Source organism: Aphelocoma coerulescens, chromosome 1 (assembly GCF_041296385.1).
Source record: "Aphelocoma coerulescens isolate FSJ_1873_10779 chromosome 1, UR_Acoe_1.0, whole genome shotgun sequence".
NCBI classification, from domain to species: domain Eukaryota; kingdom Metazoa; phylum Chordata; class Aves; order Passeriformes; family Corvidae; genus Aphelocoma; species Aphelocoma coerulescens.
The window spans coordinates 112,384,264-112,409,691 of NC_091013.1; the positions used below are offsets into that span (position 1 = coordinate 112,384,264).

General features: G+C 37.0%; 1 protein-coding gene across 1 annotated transcript in view; it reads right to left on the reverse strand.

The window, feature by feature from the left end:
* GBE1 (1,4-alpha-glucan branching enzyme 1) overlaps positions 1 to 25,428 on the reverse strand; it is a 143,164-nt gene that overhangs the window by 81,785 nt on the left and 35,951 nt on the right. The window contains exons 3-5 of the mRNA XM_069024673.1: positions 20,441 to 20,553; positions 1,880 to 2,005; positions 279 to 414 (exon numbers count right to left, since the gene is read on the reverse strand). Of these exons, the coding sequence (XP_068880774.1) occupies positions 279 to 414; positions 1,880 to 2,005; positions 20,441 to 20,553 (375 nt within the window). The remainder of the gene's footprint in view (positions 1 to 278; positions 415 to 1,879; positions 2,006 to 20,440; positions 20,554 to 25,428) is intronic.

The following is a 25,428-nucleotide window of genomic DNA, read 5'->3' on the forward strand; positions in this document are numbered from 1 at the left end:
ATTGCCTGGTAATACTTACCTAGGCTTTAACAATCATACTTTACTTAAAAATCTGGAATGGGTTTTGATTCACATATCCTATTTCAGTCTTTGTTTGTTCTCCATGATTTCACTTGTTTATAATTTTTTGCTCACATACTATAAAAATAAAATCTATTTTTATAGTATGTGTAATTGTAAAATGCAAAAAAAACTATAAATACTTGAGAGTTATCTTTTCTAACAAGAGCACGGGCACAAAAAAAATTATCTCTTCAAGCATTCCTGGTATTACTTACCAAGATCCTTTATTCTAGGTAGAACATTGTATGTGAAGTTTTTATAAGAAGCTACTTTCCCTTCTGGGGAAGCAATTCCCACATGTGATTCATAGATTCTTAGGCTTTTTAATCTCTTGGGGGAAGGATTCTTATGCTGTAAGGAAAAAAACAAAAAGTTGTCATTAGGAACAGCTTAGGAGTCCTTCTGAATTACTATGAAGCTTGTTTGAAGATAGAGGAAACAGTAAGATAGGATTTTATTTTTTAAGCATATCTGCTTTTTGCAGATACGTGAAATCGCTGTCTTCTCTTAATTGAAATTAATAAATGTTTTATTCCTAAAGAATACAGTTCCACAGCACAGAATCACCTATATTCTAATTACTTAGGATGAAAATATAATTTAAAAATCCCAAGTCTTGAGATGAGTACGCAGCATTTCTAGATGGGTGAAAATATTTGAAGAATATAGAGGCCATTGAAGTTAATATCCTATTTTTTTGTTTATTATTCAGGTGAAATTTTGAAAAGGCAGAACAAAATTAGTTGAATACACACATGTGAACAGAAATTAAAGAAACAATGTGAAGTATAAAACTTTTGGTTGAGGCTTCTTACCTCTGTTTTATTTCCATCTCTACTATTCATAAAAGTACTCTTTTTTTCCAGTAAGGCCTTGTCTTCACCCAACTGTTCTGGTCTCCTTTTCACTCTAGGTCATCCCAATCACTGCATTTCCAAATACCTACAAATTCCTTTTCTCACAGGGGATTGAGGTATCACACAGCATCATATACAGAGTAGGCCACTAAACTGATAAAGACTATGGACTTCAATAAGAGTTACTGTACAGTATGTTATCTATTTTTTAAGAAAATATTTTCCATGTCAGTAACCTTTCCTCTTCATAATTTGAAGTGGGTGCTAAAAATTTAACTCAAAATAGAGGCTACAGCACCTCTACTATAAACCACTGCATACCATTTTTCAGGGAAAACACCAAAAAGTTTAATATGAAACAACATCACTCAGACAATCCAAAGATTCCAAATGTTCTCCTAGGGTATCTTTCATATATCATACAAAGATATGATATATGAAAGATATCTCTCCCTTACAGCAGTGCATGAGAAGTAAGAGGACTTTAAATTCAAAAATGGGATTTTCCTGATACAAAGAAACTGGGATTTGACTGGAGCGTGGGCACCTTATATTTTAAAGTTTTTTTCTGACTTCATACAATATTAACAATGTTGAGTACTGAACTTTGCATTTGTAGATAACCAGTTCTTAAATCAAGTACAGATAATTCCCTGCTTTCCCCCCTACCACAAACAGCCATCTTGTCCCAGAACACTTGTCAATCTTGCCTAACAGGTGGGAAACCAAGTTTAAAATATCACATTAATAACTATTTTTTATATATTCTACAGAAGGCTGAAAAAGCAGGTCAAAAACATCCATCATTAAAGATACTTATTTCTGTCAAAGCCATGAACAAAAGCCCTTCATTTCTCAGTTAGCTGTTTTAACTAGTTTGCTATCTCCTTTTATTTTCTTCCAAACAGGGATACAAAGATAATATGATACACCTCTTGAAAATAATATTGAAGCCTTACTATATATGACTGTGGTGGATTCCAGTGAACCCAATCATAATTCACTTTGTCTTCATCACGGACCACATATCTTGCCCAGGGTGAAATACGATAGAGGAGGGCGCCGTTTTGAGCACGAATCACCACCTATAAAATAACACAACATATGCAGGCAGTCACTTATAACTCACAGAACACCTTCTATGCAAGCCATAGCAGGGAATGAAATAGTAGGCTACAGAGAAATTTAATTTAAAGAACACACAAACACACAATGCAAGTCAAGAGAAGGAAGAACGACCCTGCTCGCAGAGATGATTTGCAAAGGGACAGTAAACCAGACATGTCAGACAGGAGTGATGTTCACCAGCAAGAGCTGAAAGGTGAGGATATATACCAGCTTTACATAAGTAATGGGAGCAGAAGCCTTCCCAAATGGATTACTGTTAGGTTCCCTAATTACCCCTGTCATTGCTATTTCCTTTCCATGTTGTTATAAATTTAAATAGACATGCAGTATAATGCCATTAGGATGAGAAGTGTTATTTGTTTAACTTGGCAAACAATCTAGTAAGGCAATTTTAGTATCTTAATTTCATCTTCTTTTCCATGCTCTGTGAGTCCTTACAATGTCACACAGAGTGGAACCACAGATCACACAAGCAGCACAGGACAGCTTTTGGGTCAAGATGAAGAAAAAGTTCCACCACTCTCACCTCCTCCCACCCTATCCCACCTTCCCTCTCCTCAGCACAGAAGGAACAGCACCACTCTAGTTCTGCTTGGTATCTTGGGTGCCACTAAAACAGTAACACAGATGGTTTGCAAATTTAAAACCTAGAAATGTACAGGCAAGTGAAGGCATGGAATTCTTAATTCTATTTTTTTGAAGAAATTCATGACGGAGACTTTTTTGTTTGGTTATTGGTTTTATGAGGCTTTTTTATTTTGTAAGAAAAACCATGAAATTATAAGAAGCTTCAAATAAAAAGGGAATGGGGTTGAGCTTTTTTCCCATCCTTTTTTTTTCTTTTTTTGATTTAAAAAAGTGAATTGTCTTTGCTCTTAATTCATAACAGATAGTCTGGAAGACAAAATTACCAAAGAATTGCCTTTTCACCTCTGGCAAGTGTCTTTCACTGTTTTGATAGATCATCTATATCCTTAACCCAACCATGGAAGAAGGCAAGATCACAGAATCATGGCATACTTTAGTTGAAAGGGACCTTTTAAAAGTCATCTAGATCAACAAAGAGGAAAATATGTATATGCAGAAGGTTAATGGGAGTTGACAGAATAAGGAAAGGGAAGTATGATTGCTGTGCCTCAGTACACAGTACTAACTCCAACAATTGAAAATAGGTTTTATAAGATGGAGTAATTAATACCAAAAACCTCATTAGAAAAAGCTGAGAAAGTTATTGCAAAGATTGTACAGTTGCATGGAAAATTTATTCCGTTAACTGCACTAGCAAAGCTGACCCAAAGAGTATTTCTGCAAATTACATCAACACTGTGAAGATTCTCCTTGCTGATATAGCATTGACAATCTGCAAATTACTCTTAAGATAATAAAACTTATCTCCTCTTTCTAATATCACACTTCTGATGATGTTATTGCTTCCTTTATTATTTTGCCTCAATTTACCCATCACAGAAATAAGACAATTACTGCCTATAATAACCTACTCGTGTTGGCATTCCTTTTTTCTAGTATTTTAGTGTAATTCATACTAGACAGGCTTATGAAGGGTGAGCACATTTAAGAAATGTGAAGTAATTAATCTACATTCAGAACATTAATTAGCTGTAGTACTGATTTAATCCAAAGATGATACTGGAGGGGAAAACTTAAATTTCTTTATTATGGTATATTAATTCAGTCATGCACAATCTTTAATTTAAACCATTAAGCAATGAAAAGGTTGGGGGGAAAAAAAAGATATTAGAAAACCATTTAAATGACCAACCAGTTATTTCACTTTTTCAACTAACACTTTTACAGATATACTGCACAACCAATCTCTGTACACCATCCTTCTGACAGAGTACAAGAACTTCTGTTGTTCTGTAGTGACTTAAATTGACTATATTTCCCCTCATTTGTGAGACAGCAGTGCATCTGATTTACCAGTTATTCGGAAGTCATTTTGCTCAAGTACTAGTTTTTCATTTATTCAAAACACTTACAAAGCCAAGTTTAATGATTACACTTTCCAGGAACTGAGAGACTTACAGGAAGTCGTACAAGTTTCTAGCAACATTCACAGACAGAATTTTAATAGGTAAAACTAAAACTTCCAAGAAATACATACATTTATTTGTCATATATTATGATAGTAATAATGTAGAGCCATAAAAAAATGGTGGAGATCTACCACTCTAAGGGTTGGGTTTACACACTTGAACAGTCAAACTTTAGAGTCTGCTCTGTTTTAAGGCTCACAATCTAAATTTTTTGTTTTAAAACTTTACTTTCAGTTCTATTATGCAAAGATATAAGAAAACTCCCATGCTCAAAAGAAAAGGATACATTTATCCAACAATAAAAGTCATGAAATTAAACCATGCAAATATCAGAAAAATCTCAAAAAAAAAGTGGGGGAGCACTTATTTTAAACAAGTAATCATAAAACTTATTCATTGCTTTCTTTACAGTGTAGGTGGTCTTAAGAAACATTTTTCAAATATATCCAGCCATGGTCATAGATTAACCTCACCCCAACAGTACAAACCTCAAGTTTGCTCATTTGTTGCTGCAATTTTTGAGTATCATGGGCTGTGCACAGAGAAAGCAGAGTCAAGAAAAACAATTATTACAACCCTAGAGCTGGTAAAGTTGAATCCTTTCCTTCTCTACTTTGTAGATGCATAATCAACTCCGTGTCCTTACAGATCTATCAGGTGATCCCCGACAATTTCAATTCTTAGTTCCTATCCTTGTTTAATACCTTTCTTAATTTTATGTGAATACCATTTACAGAGTCTCTTCTAGGCTTAATTGTCAAGGTCTGTACTCAGCTTATTCCTCTCTCATGATATTGTATAAAGTTTATTAATAAAGTTAAAAATAAAAAGACTTCAAATAATGTTTTCTGAAGTTTCTTGAGACAGAACTCTCACACCATCATGCTTAGCTGACGCAAGAGAAAAAAAAACAAAAACAAAAACAAAACAAAACTGGAAAAAGCTGAATGGCACCACAAAACAAATAGCAATTCAGCCCAAGACTGACAAAAATAACTCAACTGCAAACAGTCTGACACTTTTAATTCCCATATTTTTGCTATTTCTTGAAACAATTACGGATAAATAAGTGCTAAAATAAAAGAAGTAAAAATATAAAGCACACATAAAACAAAAACAGGTAAAAACTCTTGCTCCACTCACCCCAAATTATGACTTGTGGTCCTTTCCCTGCAGTGTCCAGATATAAAAATTAGCTGCTGTGTATACTCTGAATGTGCTGTTACAGATTTTACATGTAAGGAATACTGAATATAGTCATTACACAGCCATTTTGACAGAGTACCTAAAAATCTGTTTAACAGATACTGTACTTTTCCTCCAAATTAGGTTGAAATGAGTAAAAAACAAATTCATAAAAGTTGCAGCCTAACTAGCTACCACTTAGTTCATCAACACTTTATAGCTGACTTTACATTTTCTCATTAACTCAAAAAATTGTTCGCTAAAGAACATACATAAAACCATAATGTACATTAAATTAGGCTTCTTCAAGCTGGCCTTGGGATTTACCTACATCATTTTCTAGAGGCCCTGATCATTCCTCAATGTATATGAGGAGGCACATCTCACTATTTGATATAAAAACTAGAGCCCCCATTAAATAAAGCTTTTAAAATGCATACTACTACAGCATGAAACGCATGTCAAGTGAACCAAGCAAACTGACAAAAGCTTAGCCTCTCATCACAAGTAACCTGTTTTACACTTATTTAGACTTTAGTTAAAGAAAATCCTAGGTAAAAATAGCCCCTGTGTTTCTGATCCTATTACTACAGAAAGAACTCCAAAACAAGAGAACAAGTGCAGGGGGAAAAAGGAAATCCAAGTTTCTGACACAAGCTAATACATCCTCCCCAAATTGTTAAAAAACAGAAAAAACTGGTTAAGAAGAAAGAAACCTGGATCTCAAAAGAGTAAATTTACACTGCTGTCTTGGGGTGACTTTATGATGCGTATCCCCTACAGCCACTCTATGCCCAGAAATTAATTTTGTGCCATTCTATGCCTTTGAACTGAGCCTGAGAGGGGGAAGAGAAAAAAAAACTGAGCAAAACTTTTCAACGCAGTTTGTTTCAAGGACACAGAGACAGAGACAGCTCTCTGCATTGAGCTAACAGCAGCAAGAGCAGAGGAAGCAGCTTGCTTGCTTTTCAGCCAGATTTCGGCCCTTTTACTCCGGAGAGAGACGGAGAGTTGAACTTTGCTTTTCCTGTGACTTTGGTTTTTTTCCTTCTTCTTTTTTGGACTGTTTCAACATCAGAACACCTTGGGAGAGTTCTCCACTGAGGCCCGGAGGTGGGCCCACACCGACCCAGCTCGAAGGAGGGGGAGAGAGATCTACGGCAGGACTCTGAAATGTTCCCAGGTTTCTCTCCACAGCGAGAGGTTTCATTATTTATCATCATTATCCTCCTCCTGTGTGTTTGTTAAATAAATAGTTTTTATCTCTTTCACTTTCCTTCGAGGAAAATTCATTTTTTCCCAAACCTGGTCGGGGAGGGATGGTTGTAACCTGCCTTCTATCAGAGGATATTTTTCCTCCAAATTTGTCCAAACCAGCACAACTGCCCAAATTTAGACAGAATGAAATGAAGACAAAATAAGTTGTAAAGAACTTGCCACCATCTACATTAACCACCTCTTTGAGACATGAGGTAAGTAATATATTATGAAACTGTATAATACATGGACAATATGATTTTGTGTGAGGGAGGGTGTGTGTGGGTGGGTGTGGGTGGGTGTGAAGAGAGGGAAATGTCTTAAAACAGCAAGCCTGTCTAGAATTCTATTAAAAAGAGCTTTTTTTTCCCCTATTCCACCATCTCCAAGATGGCTTTCCCATTGGAAACTTCTAACAGAAGAATGTAGGAAATTCAAAGTAAGTCATGCTGAATTTGCCTACATCCACTTTACAAATAGCTCACCTAAATAGTTCAGCATTCCCCCCCCTCCCCTACTGGTAAGCATTCAAAATCCTCGATGAGACCTTGGAATGTGACACAATTCTGGCTTCCAAGTGAGATATAAATACATGTAAATAAATGGTCTCACACAAATGAGTGTCACAAAGATGGAATGAAAACGTCCTTCAAAACCTGACATTAAAAAGTCAATTTGCTCTAAAAATGGACATGGCACAGACACACAGTTTATGTAAGTACAACTGCAAAACAAAAAAAAGTGAAGACCTTAACCTACACTGTACATCTTTTGTATGCAGAGGTTAAAAATTTATGTTTGGTATTCATTTTCCATTATAGGGATGTTGGGTGTATTTTCAAAGTTTCTGTCTGAAGTGTTCAGCATCTCGAAGTTTAGCATCCCAAACCACTGTGGTAAGTGCTGTGGATTTCACAGATGACTGCATCCAGCATAGAAAAAACATGCCCTTAAACCTGAGTTTACAGTATCAGTGCTACTAAGTGATTAGTTTTGAAGAACTTTCAGATCTGAATACAGAACAGTAGAAAAACAAATGTATGGCTGAAGTCAGACAAAACACACCCAACAAAGGCTGGCTTTGAAGGTATGCAAAAACTAGTGTGCAAAAGTGCATCCCAATTTTCCAATTGCTGGACTGCGGGAAGACAAAGCAGGACCTATTTCTCACAACAGCATCAGTACCAAAGTGACAATGTGTCCCATGTCTTTCCACTAGAGGACAGGAAATTCATGAAATGGGGAGTAAGCTGTATGATAAAACTTAATATAGGGGCTATGAGTCTGTTTGATGATGTTTATAACTCTCAAAAGCAGTTTATTACAGTTAAGGGGAAACCATCACTCTGAGGTCAGTCCAGTATCATAAAGAAAAGGCAATAACACATAGGAGCAATTCAGAAGCTGAAATAGGTCTCATTTAATGTAATGATGCTGCCAATGCAGGACAAGTGAGATTGAGAGGCCTTGATTTTTCAGGCATTTGAGACTCTTGGGTATCCCATTATTCTGCCTTTCCAAAATAACACAGGCCTTTTATATCGCCCACAGTACATTCGCCAACTCCTTCTGGATGTCTTGGGGCATTTAAAGGAAAACTCTCCTCTTACATTCAGCAATTTTCAACCTACTGTGACTCAGTGAGATCTTCTGGCTTTTTATGAACAGACACCACACATTTTTTCCTTACAGGATTGTTGGGGTTTTGGGAATTCCCCTTCTGTTTTCTTTTTTCTCTTGAGGAATTTTTCCCATATATGTTGCCGGGGTGACAAATTGCTGGGTGCTTGGAAGAAACAAAAGACCTGGCCACAGAAGGAGGGGTCCAACAGGGCTACTGTGTTTCACCTGGGTTTGTGGGCAGTTGTTCTCAGTGTTCGGAGGGAGAGCGAGGCTGCCTTTGTCAGCACTGCAGACTTCTGCTTTTTTGGCTGCCTTCCTTCTACCGTGAGTGGAGCTCGCTCACTGGAGCGGCTGTTGAACCGGGACCCTAACAGCTCACCTTAGTAAAAGGGGGACCTTTTCACCATCTGCTTGGGTACCTCAGGGAGAAACCCCGGGATTCCCAAGCCCACCTTTCCCTGCCCCGCTGGGAGCCGGGCTGCAGCCACCCTGCCCCCACCGTTGCTTTGAGCCTTCACTACTCTCTAGCTCCGCACATCCTGCCTGCCCAGACCTCCGGGGGTTTCCGCTGCAGCTCCGGAGTTCCATACATCTCGTCTGCCACCGGGGATTTGGGCTCGTCCCTGCTCTTCCAGCCTGCTCGTCCAGCCTGCTGTTCCCGAGGGTCCAGCCGGACACCGGGATCGGCTGCCCACGGGTTTGTGGGTTGGGCAGGTTTGTGCCTGCCCAATCTGTGGGTTTGTGAAGCCTGTGTCCCATCCCTTCCCGGGATCCCAGGGCTCCAGTGCCGCGTGCTCCCCGAGCTCGCTCCGGAGCGCCCCCTGCAGCCGCGGGGGAACCATCGCACCTGCCCTGCTCACCGGGAGCCGCCAGCGCCCCTGCCGGCTGCGAGCGGAACTGCACCCGAGGGGAAAGGGCCTGACAGCCGAGAAGGCTGGCACTGGGTTTGTGTTTGCTGTTACTGCCAGAGTTATTGTTGTTTGTTTGCTCGTAATACACATATAGATATATCATAGTAAAGAACTGTTATTCCTGTTCCTCATATCTTTGCCTGAAAACCCCTTAATTTCAAAATTATAATAATTTGGAGGGAAGGGGGTTGCATTTTTCATTTTAAGGGAGGCTCCTGCCTTCCTTAGCAGACACCTGTCTTTCAAACCAAGACAACGATCTATAATTACTAAAAAGTATGAAAGGTTTACAGCAAATTTAAAAGCTTTGTCACAAATACAAATTCAACTGACACATAAATCCACCTGTAAAAATGGAGCTTAATGTGGTTTTGCTATTGTTATGACAGATGAAACTGTGCAGGAGAGCAGGACACAAACTACCACATTTAAAATTCATATGTTTATGAATATCCCTTTTTTCTTTGTGTTTGCCTACCTTCATCTTCTCTTCACATCAGCTCCATTTGGCTACCCCAACTTCCAGTGTACACATACATAGATCTCCAGAACAGTGTGAGAGAATAATTCAAGGGACAGTTGTACAAGATCAGACAAATCCCCTGCTCAGCAACCACTCCTTTAGCTTTCAGTTCCGGCATCTAAAGCAGACTTCAAATCCATACATGAGCATTTCATTTAATTATGATGTGCTCCCATAAGGTGTCTGCCTCTGTTTCCATTAATTAGGAGACAGGGTCAAACATCAGAAAAAAAAGCCATGCTGTCATTCCTTACTTTTCAGATATTTATTTTGATTTAAAACGATAATCTTCTGGACTAGTTCTTAAAAAAAAATATATATATATATATATACATATAAAGAATTTAGACATATTTCTGCTGTTTGAGAAATTTGTTATATAGTGGTTTATCATTTATACTCAAGTTGGGGAAAGGAAAATGAGAAAATGATAACTAACTAACTAACTGATGAATATATGCAAGCCAATAAATTGCTCTGAGACACTGTATTATTATTTCATTACTTTAATAGCATGAAAGCATTTAGAATGATTCTTGGTATATGTGGCTTTTAATACAACGATGAAATTAAATTGGCCATCAAATCAACAATAGCTAATAAATGAGAGTGTGGACTAGCTTTAATATAAATATGGAAATGTCAGTAAGTTGTTATATAAGGGCAATAAGCTATCATTTCAGCATTTTACAATCTATAGTATTTCATCAGCTTCAGATCTATTCATTTCTGAAACAAAATCATCCAAATATAAAAGCCAGAGGAATACAGGTGGAAACATCATCTCATCTCAGTAACATGCATCTGATCTAAAAGCAAGTTCAAGCCAAAACATAAAACATGGGCAGGATAAACTCTTAAAGACTCCCTAGGAAGTTTATATTAGATGCTGTGATAACATAACAAGGTTTTTCTACTACATGAAATTTACTAGAAATTTAGCATCAAGGTATTTCCCTCCCTCAGTTGTTCTATAAGTACATGAAGACTGAAAACAACTGCTTGAATATCAAGATTTTTTTAGTATAACATGCATTGTAGAAAATAAAAGTTTACCTTTTTACATTTGCTGTAGATAAATAAGGTAACCAAGAAAAAGCACTATAAATTTACAAGAATACAAAAGAATTTGACCCAATATACTTTGGACACATTGCTCCTGTAAGAAAACCTGGTCATAGATTTTATTTCATAAATGCTGTTCAGTTTCAAAGACACATCCTGCATTCAAGACACCAATACAATCCTGCCATTCTCTTTTTCCTGAAATTGTACATCCTTTTCTCAACACCCTCAAGTTGCTACAGAAACAGAATCACAGAATTGTTTATGTTGGAAAAGACTGAGTCTGTTTGATGCCATGAAGATTATTTGCCTTTTCTTTTATACCGCTGCTACACCTTTTTTGCAACTTCTGTATTCTTAGTGCTTTTTCCCTACATTCTTGGACTTGTTTGTTCAGCTAGGAGACTAAACATTTTAGAAGCTTCGTAGTTAGGGATCAGTGTGCTCCAGACCCCAAGGTCCTCTCCAGAACACCTTCTGTAAACTGAGATAGAACCATCCAGGGGAAGGCTCCTTGGGGAGGGGGGGCTCACTCGAGCCTCTCATTGGGGAATCTTTGATAATTATAACACCTATAATGTGATACCAGATCTTTTGGGGGTGGGCATTGCAGTGGGCATTGAAGCGCATTCAACCTGGATGCGCGCACCTAAAATAAATACCAAGGTGAAATCCCTTTTCCCCTTCTAACCACATTTGACTCTTGATTTTAAGACCAGGAAAAGGCATCAGTTAACCCAGCACCACTATGCTCACAACTAAGCCATGTCCCCGAGTGTCACATCCATATGTTTTCTTGAAAACTTCTGGGGATGGCAACTCCAGGACTTCCCTGTTCCAATGCATGACCACTCTTCCAGTGAAGAAGTTTTTCCTAATATCCCAGCTACACCTCTTCTGGCACAACTTGAGGATATTCCTCCTTGTCCTGTCACCCCTTACCTGAGAGAAGAGACTGACCCCCACCTTGCTACAATCTATCAGCTGAAAGTACCCTTCCCTGTACACCCTTGCCTGTCCTTTTTTCTTCCACAAAAAGTATCAGTCCTGACTTTAGCACCCAGGATAGAATGCACAGTTCTGATGGTCTTTTGCCAGTGGATAGTGTACATTGAGGCCATTTACAAGAGCAAATAAAATCATATCACCACCTCACAAACACAGAGGAAAACAGAGAGCAACTACTCCTTTCTTTCTACAGGTCAGTACAGGTTGATGGGAGAAGCGCTAGAGCATAGAGGCAGCATTTTGGTATGTTTGGTTCTTAATGCCTGGGAGCACAGCAGAACACTTTCTGATAACACACTGCAACCTGCTGCAGAGCCCAGGACTGAAATCTAGAGTTTCTTCTCTGACAGTTTGCTTTAAAGAAGCTTTAGATAAAAATACAAAGCCTGATAAAAATTTGGTATTGAACAGCACGGTAAAGAGCATTATTCTGTGATTGTCTCACTCTACCTAACAGATTTTAGAGGCCAGATATTTTTTTCCCTTTAATAGCCTCAGAAATAGAAGGCAAGAAATGAAGAAGCAAACACAGCTTTCTCCACCACTGCCTCGCCCTTCTTGCTCCTGCATAGCCCTGTAACAAAGCTCAGGAGAGGCAGCAAGGAAGTAAATGAATCAGAAGCTCTTCAACACTTCAGCTTCCCCTAGTTTAGGGGTACCTTCCCAAATGAACCTTTACCCAAACTGGTGGGGCAAGAAGCATGGAAAATGGGAGATCTTTCCAGAACTCAACTTCCCCTGAAAAACTTCCATACTCCATTCATACTGTCCCAAATAACCAAGAAATCAAGTGTATCTGTCAAGGTGCTTGTACTCACTGAAGTTATTTCCTTACAGTGAATTGAGTATAAACCTTGAAATGAAGTTTTGGAAAGAATGGACAGCATGTTACTTCTTCCAGGCTGTTCTCCTTCCTAAATTGCAAATTGGTTACACTGGCAAGAAAAAAGTAATAGAACACTAGTCACATTATTGCTTCCCCCAGCTTTATTTTCCTCATCATTTTATGATTACTGTCAAAACTATGTCAGCTGATACAAAGCTGTCTGGTTTGGTGTTTTTCTTCCTAACAGTTTTCTCGAAAGGAAACCTGCTAAAGGGGCAAGCATTTAAATCAAATATTGAAAAAAATATGCCTTAGTTATCAGACATAATAGTACTTTTCAGGTGGTTTACACGTGTAACAAAGTTCTGCAGACAAATCTGTGTCATTCAGAAAGCACTGGAGATCTATTTGCTCTGTAAATACATCACAACATCAGCTATTACAATCTAAACTTATCATGGACATTAAATATTTGTTCACAATTCCCCCTTCTTTTCCCTTCCCTTCTCCCTCAGGGAAAGAAAATAAACTAAAAATAAAATACAATCAAGATATGAAAGAGACAAAAGCCTATCTTCTAAGCCAAGTCATGAAGTCATGCCTCGATTTTCCAAAAGAGGGAGATGCAGCTCCGTTTGTGATTTTAGTACTTCAATTGCATTGAAGAACTTCTGAACATCTTTAACTAGTTTACTAGATCAGGTAAAAAAAGGAAAGCTTTTGGTCCTTTTTCTATTTCTGTGCTTCTCTTAGAAAACAAAGAGAAACTAGTATTAACAAAAAATACAGAAAACAATGTATTAGGTATTTTAATAAAAAAGTAATTCAAAAGATGGAGCCAGCAGCCTAGTATTATAAAATATCTATGCAGATAAAAATACCGGAGGAAAATCAAACTGTCAAAATCCAGGAAACCATAGGAGAGTTGTTAAAAATGAAAGCAACATCACACAGAAACATTCCCAATTGATTTTAACAGTCAAATGCATAGAAAATACTTCACTTAATCATCCAAGTACATGGATTTATAACTGTTACCTACACAGAGGCAGCATTATTAGGTATGAGGGACAGCCAGTTTATTTTCACAAAGGGAAAACACATCTGAGCTGAGGGAAAGCATTCAAATTTTTCTTTCAGTCTAGAATCCTGATTTTTAAAACCTTTTTCCAAAATAAAATTAATAAATCAAAGGAAAACTGGAATCTCTAAAACACACAGTTCAAAAAAGATTTCCCCCCCCATGACTTAACCAGAAACAAGTTACTATAAAAACAGTGATGAAGGTGAAAGACTATAACAATTTGTATGCACAATATAAAAGCATTCCTGTGTGTATTCTGTTGGTCTCTTTATTACGAGGCTTGGGGTACATGAGCATGGTTTGAAAAGCACCCATAATAATAAAGCACATTACACATACAATACACATACAGTAAGTGTAACTTATTAGAGTTGTTTCAAGCCATGCCAAGTAGAAAAGAAGCTGATGAAGTATGTAATGGGGCACCCAAGCATTAAGTATTACTTATCCTCAACTATAAAGCATTTGTATCAAGGACAACTGCTGTATAATGCACCTTGCTACTTGGTGGCTGTGCCACACTGCAGAGAATGTCAGGAGCTTTCCCTAGAAAGTGATCCTATCCTCCAGATAAAAACAATTCCCATAAGAATCACAGCCACGCATATATACTCTTAATATGGACTCTCAAATTCTGTCTCAAGATCTCTTCTTCTTTAAGAGGTCTCCCTCTTTTCCTCAAGGAAGAAAAAAAAACAAAAAACATCACATTTTCTTAAACATACACCTCATAGTAATTGAAACAATTAGTCTTCTGTATAGATAAACTAAAAAGTAAAGTATTTTAAAGTATTTTTAAACAGCAAAACCTCCTACCAGAGGACTGTGCGATCTTCAAGTCACAGGAGAACTAAGCCTGCCAAAATAACTGAACAAGAATATTCTCAAGTACTGAACTCAGTCTGCAACAAAGGCTCCAAAGAACAACAGTCACTGCATAACAATGGTTCAGCGGTGCTGCAACCTCTCCTATGAGTCCATGAGGAGCTGCAAATTGTTTACTAAATCCAAACAGGCAACATCAAGAGATCATTTACCTCCCAATGAGATAACAACTCTTCCTGCTGGCAAACCTCATGTGCAACCCAAAAAAGTCTACAATAACTTGCTGAAGGGTCATGGCTCACTATCACATGGTGAAACATGAAGGGTACTGCCACAGAATTAATGTTCTACTCCCCTTCAGCATGACTTATATCTAGAAATGTATACAGTACATAACTTCAATCCTGTTCTGTAAGATTCAAAATCCCAGGAATGCCATGTCTGTTTCTTCTTGCACATAGGTTAGGTACCATGATGCTGCAGAACACTTGTTTCATTCACTGTTCAACTTTGCAGACCTGGTGATTGCTTTTTGGATTGTGTTTTTTTGCATCCTACTGACCATTTAAGACAGGACATTTAAGTGATACAGAACTTAGCAGGCTGAGCAAGAATATTCCCTCTTCCCCCAAGCTAAGGTACAAACCAGAATAATTAGAAGTATTTCAATGTATACAAGTAAGGAAACAGCAAACATTTCTTCAGGAAGCTTTCCACTGAAATCAAGTTTAGTACCTCTGCTCAGGGTACCCAGGACTCCCTTTCTAAAAGCCATCTGACTGCACATAACCTATCTCACAATGAAAACAATGTTCCCAGGGAAGTGCTGGATTCCCCAAGGTTGGACACTCAAGATACAGCTAGACAGGGTGCTGGGCCGTCGTGACTAGGCCAAGGTTTTGCCAAGAATGGTTGGACCAGAGGATCCTTGAGGTCCCTTCCAACCAGGTATTCTATGTTTATGTTCTCATCTTACAACCCTGAAAGTTCACCACATCTTTAACACCTCTGTCCCTAGAACTCTAGCCACCAGCCTGACATTATTAAAAGATTTCCTGGTTTTTCATGTTCTCATTATAAACACATTTTTGACTTCAGACTGCTTGAAGTGCATGAGACCTGAACTCCACACCAGTCTGGTACTATGCTGCTGCACCTTCTGATCAGTAGGGTCAGATGCAACACCATCTATTTCATCAGTGACAGTAGTTACACTTGATGAATTTTACTAGCAGTGGCTCCACAAATTAACCTACCGGCTCACCATATTTGATTCCTTTTCAAGGTTTACAAGTTAAACACAGACCAAGCAGATCTACTACGAAGTATAGGATACAGTGGTAAAACTGTAAGGATTATGTTTTAAAACTATTCTTCATAACTAGCTTTCCTCTACCCAGCACCTCATGAATACAAATGTACTTTCTGGTACTTTTAATCATGATTAATAAACTGTTAATGTTCTGACTCAATGTAGTTCTTCCTTTGCACACTTGAATATTAAAAAAGGTAATACCTTTGGACTGGAAAACTGTTAAAACCAATCGTAGTGAACTTTGAAAGCACTTTGTACAAACTGATGAAACAATTGTGTTGTTCCTGCTTGCCCTGATCTTATATTGACTTGGCACCTATAACTGCTGTTCAGCAACCACTGAAACCAATCACACATGCAAGAGCAGAATATCAGTAGAAAAATATTGTGCTAACAAGTGCACAAGATATCAAATCTAATCGCCTCATTACAGTACAAGATGGTCCCTCAAAAAAACCCTACAAACGTCACCATTTAAATACATAGAATATACATACACTGACATGTGAAGAAGAAAAGGATAAAGACTCAATAAATAATGGAATGCAGAGTTTTTAAAAAGTTCCTGCCACTTTCTGAGGTGTTCTTTCCATGAAAAGTGTATGAACTACATCTCATAAATATACAAGTGATATTTAGTTGCATATATCAATTCATGCACCCACCCAGCACATGGTTAACTAAAGTCTCTGATGAGTTTATTAGTCTAAAAAATTATTGTTCTGGTAATAATTTCAGAAATCACATCTCTATTGTCATTACTAGAAAGTTGAGCAATATTTTAATATATCCTCTCTCTATTTTAATATATCCTCTCCAGCTCACAAAAGAAAATTTAGTGGTACTGCTATACCAATTCTTTTCCTATTCAATGTTCCAGAGCAGCAGGTAGCTCTATCATAAATGTCAATATTTTTTTTTTAAGCACTGATCTTGCCATCTATTTTTTTGAGATGTGTGAAAATATTGTAGAACTTGACCATGAATTTGGAAATTATTTTCAACTAGGTTTGAGTTCTTATAGGATTCAATTTTGCAGTTGTTTTCCATTTTCCGTGTTGTTCCTTGGCATTCCTGTAAATAGCATTAAGCAAGTTCCCCAATGCAGACACTAAGATCTCAGTTTTTACCAATACTATCCCCATGACTGAACTCCACTGACACTATTTCAAAATTAGGATCTTGCCAACTACAGTGAAAACTTAATTTACAGGTACATTTAAGCAGTTGGAAAAATCATTTAGAAATAAACAGTAAAAGGACAAAGTGGAACACTGATTAAACTCCTGCATTAATACGACCACACAGGATGAGACTTGCTATAAAAGTCTATCCATGATAATTTTTTTAAAAGCTTGCTGTGTCCTGTAAAAGGTAATTAAGAATACCAACAATGAAGGAAAAAAAAAAATCAGTCATTTTCTACCACAAAAGACAAATACTTGCACTCCAACTGCTATCACTGTAGAATGACAAACACGCTGATGTTTAAGGAAAGTAACTTTCAAACTACCTCTCTTTATTTGTAACGGGGTAAAGAGGCTTTACTTATTAAGGCATAAAGTTTGGTTTTGGGTTTTAATCTGTGCTCACTTTGACATCTGTCAGAAGCTTAAAAGCCAACACTATACTACCACATCAGCAACTATATTTGCTCACTTAACTCACTCTAAGCTCCCAATTGATCCATGGGAGAAAGAAAAAAGATGCCCTTTTCTAGCAGGTAACCTTATTTTGTAGATGGATGTCAAAATCCACAAGGGAATCATTCAACTGTCATAAGCATCCATCTCCTCACACAGAAAGTGTCAGAAGATTTACAGCATGTTTTTTAATTACTCATTTTCTTCAATGTTTACATTTACTTATGAGAAGACTGCCTGAAGAGCTAGAGTAGACAGCCTGCTACTATTGAAAAGAGGCAAACATTTGACCTCTGCTCCTCATTTATCTTCCCACGAAAATATTTTTTGACCTCATCTAAATTAATGTCAGCAACTACACTACATCCATTTCCCATTCTGGCTTAGATATTACTTATTTAAAAGAAATGACCTTGTTACCATTTCAGAACTTGGCATTCGCCTGTAGAAGTTAAGATCAAAACAGCATAGACAGAAGCTAAAGATAAGGACCTTCTGGAGGAGACATTTCTTCCTCCTACAGATTAATCACCACAATAGTGTCTGAACTTGACTATTTTAACTTAAATATTTAAGAATCATACTGGCAAAAGAAACTGTGATTACCTTATGCTTCTTTAGTAAAGAAAAATGGGAAATACTTCCATTACTAGAAAGATGTCTGTTGCCTAGTCTAGTGCAGATACCAATACCTGTGTATTTCAACACTATCTCTGCAATCTGCATAGCAATTTCCATCTGCAGGCAGTCCAATATCTCAGCTTCTATATGAACAAAGAACTGCACAACTATTCTCTAACACACAAGTCCTCATGTTCCCAAAAACAGAGACATTTATGAACAATCATAAACTAACAGAATCATGTAGCTCAACAAAACCTTAATGAAAAGCAGAAGTTTCCTGAACCCATCAGTGGAATGGGAGAGGATAAGATCAGCTGTAGCATGAGGGTAAGGTACATGGTTACCATGTGAATATTCCAATAGCTTTTGTGATAAACCATCTTTGAACTACTTTAACTCGAGACCTGTCTGGTTTTTTCTCCTAGTCCCATCATCTGACTACATTACAAGTACACATTGTGAAGTGTTAGATTCAGTCCTGAAGGCACCACACGACAAAACCAAAATGTCTTGAAAGATTACTAGCAAAGCTACAGATGAGGTTGGGTGCAGCTCCATATGGATGGAGTCATCAATTATGACTACATACACTCAGGAATCAAGTTTCTAAATACTTGGTCTTTTTTTTTTAAGGATACTCCTAAGCAAATTTGTTTCACATGCAGACAGGCAGTTCCTGCTTCACAAGCCTGTTGGACAATAATGTATTTTGAGCATCAGTGACAGCCACATATCTTTGTCTAAAATTGACCATGGAAAGCACAACTAAAGTGGCAGGGTAGAAAAATCCTAGAACAATCAAAACAAAAAAAAGGAAAAACTCACATTCTAGTCTGCCAGTGGGTATCTTCTGGCTTTTTCTGAAAACTCAGAGCAACTACAGAAGTAAAGCAATTCATCTTACAAGTACATCAGTACCAAGTGCAATCAGTAGAAATTCTGCATACTAAACAAATTACATATAATGCAATCTTTGCTTTATGGGGTTTATATTTCAAAGAAAATGCTGAACAGGAAAAAAATACTATCAAGACCTGTACTTCAAAATAAGGAGATATGACCAGTGAATATCTAAGAAAAAAGTCATCTTATGTTGCTCCAAAAGCATTTAAGAATCTATGCTTTTTTGCTATTATGTTAATAATTATCAACACTCATCCTCATTCACACCTCTTATCTTTACAAAGAGCACAGAATATTCTACAGCAGATGAGTCAATAGTTTTGTAGATAAAACACAGAAGGTAAGTTTAGCAACAATCAAAAATCTAACCTACTTATATCTCAAAACCATGGAAAATATTAAATAACCATTCTGTACTCTCATACATTACTGCATAATCACTGCATTTCTGAATTGCAAACAACTATTTTCTTTCCTGCTCTGTAAAATAAAAACAGCTTTCTTGTCCTTGAATGATTATTCCATAATTTCAATTTATCTGTATTTATTACTGGGATGACCTCATAAGCCATAACAAAAAGCATAGAGATAAGCACACACACTGAGTAAGCATTTCCAGAGTATTTTTTATACATATCTTTGTTTTAACAGATTTCTTCTTTCCTTAAGCTGATTTTCAGCAGAAAAATTAGGAGTTTTGTTGATGGAATCTCTGAAAATGTAGCAGTATTATACAAATGCTCCAATTTCTTAATTTTCCTAGTCTATAGACAATTTCAGTACATTTGTGTCCTTAACTACTTATTACTGCCCTCCATTAGCACCCAGAATCTCTGAAATTCAAGTTCTGAGTGAAATGAAGCATATCTCTGATTTAAATCAATATTCACCTAGAAGTAATCAACTCAGCTGTTAGTTAGTTGTCATTAGGTGTGTCTGCACTAAGCATAACAATTGTGGCATTTGACAGCTCAAAGAAATTTTCTATTAATTTCTGGAAGAAAGCATTTTAAGCTCATGGATGCTCATGAAATACAACTGTATTCAGTTTTCTTACTTAAGCCTTCCACTCAATACTCTGAATTCCTAAGGGATAAGTAGAAGTTTTACAAATCTGCATGTACCAATCATTAAAATAACACAAAAAGATCACCTGAAAAGCCGTGGTTAAAAAGATCACAAAAATTACCAAGGTATTGATATTTTAATAGGATCTTAACACATAGTTGCATCAAATATGGAAAGATTTTATCTGTACATTACTTAATTCCTCTTTTTCAGATTATCAATATGCAAACAGTTTTCATCTTATAACATGGTGCAATACACTATAACCACATTTCAGCCACAGATGCCGGTTCCAAAAAATCTAACTCTCTTTGTGATACTTAATGTTTCGCTCCTTTAGGTCACCTTGCTCAGCTGGACAAACTGATTCTGCTACTTAGAACAATTATAAGATAATAAAGTTACTTAAAAGAAAACAAAATGGACAGCTGAGTGAGAAGGGTTACAAAAGTTAGAGTAAGTCTAGAAACAACACCTTTAGCTTTGATCCATGGGGCACAGGAGAACAGCCATCTTCAGGTGGAATGAACAACTCCCACTTCCCATATTCCAACTTCTTATATGGATGAGAAAACGGATTCCAGCCATCTGCAATATAAGAAATAACACTAAGTGTTCATCTTAAAATGCATGCAATTACAATCCAAAGGTGTAACTCTGAGTTCCATTTTTCTCAGAATAAACTTCAATGAGTGCAGACACAAATACTTTTATACCTGGTACTACACACTCAATCAAGAGGGGTAAAATGAAATGCCACGGTTTTAAGTCTTCAGGAAGATTCCTTTCTCATTAAAAAATTTACTGAAGCAAGCTTAAATCCCATAATTCAAGATTCTTTGTCCTCTTTGGATTTACTGAGCACTGGAGACGTGCAAGGATGGTCACTATGGCCTGTCCAGCTGAACAGACACCTGCCAAGGGGGTCTTGAGTGTTTGTAAGTACATTCAAGGTTGACTCCTATGAATGGAGTGAAGATATCACTTCTGAACTGAGACACTTCAGCAATGGAATAATTTCTAGGCTAGAAGGAAGTAACAAGCTAAGTTTCAAAATTGCTTTTTTTCCTTTTTGCCTTGAAACATCTATTTCACATAGTTCAAGGCAACAGACTCTTAAGCTAAATAGGAACTAGTCAACACAAAAAATTGAATTAGAAGACATTAAAGCAACACACGTTATTCTTCCTTTATGGTAATCTATCTGCATGCCATGGCCTCCTGTAATTAAAAGAAAAAAAAACAACAAACCAAAACTCACACACCACTGAAAGAAGAATAAGCATCCTTCAGTTTAAGAATATTAATTCACTTGTATAAAACAACATTGCTACTAAACATGTCAGGGTTAAAAGAATTTCAATGTAAAACTGAACATTGTAACTGAAGCAGGATCATCACTTTTGCCACCATGGAAGTCACAGCAGGGGAGGTAGAGAAATGAAGAAGTTCTATTCATCAGCATATGTATTTTCCTAAACATCAGCAATCACAAATATTATCTGCTGTGCAACAAAAGAATTGGCTTCCCTAGCAACGGATGGATGTGTTGAGCTTCAGAGAAAGACCAGACTGCTTTCAAAGTTGCTGGTTGTATTTGCATAGCTGTTTAAACCCAAGAACTGCCAATCTTTAGTCAAAGAATACTGAAAGACACAAATTAAACAAGGCCACGCAATGTGACAAAAATAACTATGCCAGACAAAATAACTATGCCATATTCTGGTACGTACTCATTTCACGGTGGAGAGTAAAACAGAAATGCAATTAATTCACTACGCCATTTAGATGATAGTTTTTATCATGATGAAAGTATTTGGACAGTGGAGCCAAATTACACATATTAGCAGAAGGAAAGTATTTACTAAACTATTGCTTAACAGCAGAAGAGCTTACATATTAGTAAGATTTAGATGGTTCCTCCCCCTTGGCTTTACACTGAAGTTTCAATCAAGAAAAACAGTTAAACAAACACTACTAATATCTAAGACTAACATCAAACAAACACCACCTAGGCAATAAAGCAATGCTCCCTAATAAAATGTCTAAACTGCAAACTATAGACAGTGTTCATACATTAAAATACATATATTTCTTTTATTTCAGGGCATGGTAAAAGGATGTAGAATACAGCACTTTAAAATGTTGGGGTTTTTTAACTCTAAACAGTTAGACTGTCTCAAATAAACATTCCACAAAAAAATGAGAAAACAGAAGAAAGATGAAAAATGTAACAAAGATGTTAAAAAGTTGCAAGAAGTTTGCTTTAAAAACTGGTTAGGATTTATGATAGTCAAGACCCATCTTGGGGGACTTACTCTAAATTCTTTCCGTCTTCTTCTCCCCCCTAGATGTCCCACTATCTCCATGGCTTCTCATGAAACTCTTTCCAATGGAGCTACACCTCTTGATTACAATGCACAAACTGAACCACATATGCCAGGTGATAAATATTGAGCAAAATTAAAAGTTACAGCAAAAAAGTCTTAGGCCTAGTTTTTATTAAACTCACCCAGGGGAACCTGCATGGAGTTAATCACGTTCACCAAAACCACTGAATTCTTACAATATTAAAAAGATTTTCATGACCTCTACTAGAACCACATCTCTTCCCTCCTTCAGAAAGGGAATGGTTACATTTCTCTACCTTTTTAAATATTCCTGCTCTCCACAGACAGATTTGATAATTCCACCGAAGTTGCCTGAACTTTCCCCTTCACCTGCCAGCAATGCCAGATGCTCCTGTTAATCCCTCCTGTTCCCAGCCACAGTCCATGATTGCAAGCCTGTGGCTCATGATTTAAAAATAAATGCAAAGCAATACCCATCTGCCCCAGATGGTCCTACTTAAACCCACTGTTTACTAATTACCCCTGGAGAGGAGCTCACTTACAAAGATTATAACAGAAAACATTGCTTTGTATGCCAGAGGCATAAAGAACATAAAACTCCCTGAAAACTGAAGATTCTCTTCAAAGAGAGAGTGGCCCAGGATTCTCTCAGTTTTACTGCTGGGTTTTCTGATTTTTCAGCAAAACTTAGCTAAAAATGCCTGAGGGAAGAAGAGAAAAATAACAAACTCAACTAACCAACAAGTGATTAGTAGACTATTATGAAGATGAAAAACAAAAATGTCAGAAGAAATATTTTAGTTTGAGAACATAGACCTCAAAGATTCTGACAATAACTACAAACAGGAAAAGGCTGAGAAGATTACCAGTAGAAGTTCAAATAATCAGCTTGAATAGGTCTTAGGGGAAAAATGACACCATCACAGAATACCCATAAACCATGCACAAAGACAAGAGCTTCTGTACAAAAGTTCAAGCCCCAGCTATGTCTTAATCCAACACAGAAGACACCTTCAACAGCCTAATACTTTGTTTCCTCTCATCTCTGTGATTAGATCTTCCAAACCAGCCAATTATTTAAACATTACATCCTAACTCAGCAACAGGAGGCACAAGGGAAGTTCATGCTCAAAACTACACCCTTAGCATGCCAAAGAAGCATGAACTGAGCTTTAATGTAGAATTGAATTCAAAGCTACAAAGGTTTGGGTTCTACTATTTGTGACAAAAACTCAATTTAAATGCAGTATTTCTAGCTATATGATAATTAAAGTGACTCCTTCTTCAACCTCCTGGTTTTGTTTTCACATTGACAGGTATATAGCCATACACCTCTGACACTCATGCCTGAACTTGGAGTTTCACACCAGAAACTAACACCTCTCTTGCTTCTCCTAGAGGAAAGACATTCTTCTTGCATTTTAACAAAACCATTGACTTTGTACAATATAAAAACTGGAGTTATTTTTTCAAAAGTGAAAAAACTTCACAAACTAATGCTGAATTCTCAAGTGGAATCAACTCATCTCTCGCAGCAATTATATTTCCACAAACTTTCCGATCAACTGAAAGACACCTAAAGAGAATAGAGAGTTCAGAAAATACTCACATAGCATCCTCGAAGAAAGTCAGTCAGACAAGGAGCAGTTCAGACAAGGGAAAGGCATCAAAATTCCAGTATCCCAACAAGATACCTTTATTCCACTTGATTAGAATATGAAATCATAACACAATTTGAGAGATTCTCCAAGGACACTATTCTGTTCTACACAGTGACCAATTAGGTCGTCCTTTCCTCACATTAATCACTTTTTAAGTAGATTATGTTAATGATCCTGCTCTTGAGCTGTTGGAAATTGATCAAACAGCTCAAACACTGATGTAAAAACAAGCATCATTGCTTCTTAGGATGCTTCCCTGTATATTAATGCCACCTTATATTTCAGTCTATTGCTTTCAATCATCTGCACCCAGAGAAATATGACACTATTTGACTTTACTCATCAAACTTAGCTATTTTTCTATAAAAATCCTGGAAGGAAGCAGTAAGACATTCAGTATGATATCATGACAATACCAAGAATCCATTTCAGTAAAAATCTGGAATCAAAAGCCCCAGAACATTCTACATAAAGTCTGCAGTCAGCTGTCAGATACCCAAACTATGAAGGCTGGTGGATTAAGGTCCTCTCTTTTCACTCTGAAGGAATCCTGTCTGAGTTTAAATAATAGACAAACATCCTCCCAGAACCAACCCTCCCTCCACCCTCCAACCCCAGCAGAAAAAGGAAGCAGAAACCAAACCAGACAGACATATTCCAGACTGATCAGTATTTTAGATCAACATTAATTGGGAAGGATGGAAGGGAAGACAAATAAAAGAACAGAAACCACAAATACAACAATGTATTATAGCAAATGCCAACTTCCAAATTAATATGTGCATACTTACTCTCAAGCTTCTTAAAACCAGAAGCTTTCTTTTTAAAATCAAGGAACTGTTTACAGATAACCCACTGAGCCTCTGCATGACCAAATACAAATGTGAGTGTTCCAATTCCCAAATAAATTCTGTGGGTTACTCTCAAAACTCACAGTTCAGTGACTTATTTTGAAATAGTCAACTCTAAAGTAGCAATAAATTGCCAGCAGTGACCGGGTTCCTCAGCAATAGAGCACGCAAATGAAATATTCAGTGTTATCACTGAGAGCTTTTGAAGGAGCTATAATGTTGATAGTGCCTCTGTTATTGGAAATTCAACTGACTAATTGCCTTATACACTTGATTTACTGAGATGCTGAAAGTACTAATTGACAAATCTTAATGTTTTTGGCTGTTCATTTAATACTCCTCATCGTACTAAAACACCACATACAATACTTTTTCTTTCTCTCTAATTACAGAGTTTTAAAGAGACAAAAACAGCTCTAAAAGAATCAGGATTTTCTTGAATTCATGTTTTTCATTCTCCAATCCACATACAGATTTGTGTGTTATTACTAGTTTCTAGCTCTTTCTTTTCCCAAAATGCACAGTGATACTAAGAATTTTTCTATAAATTGGAGTGATACCATTCATTACCAGTTTCTCAGAATAAGGCCAAAAAAAATA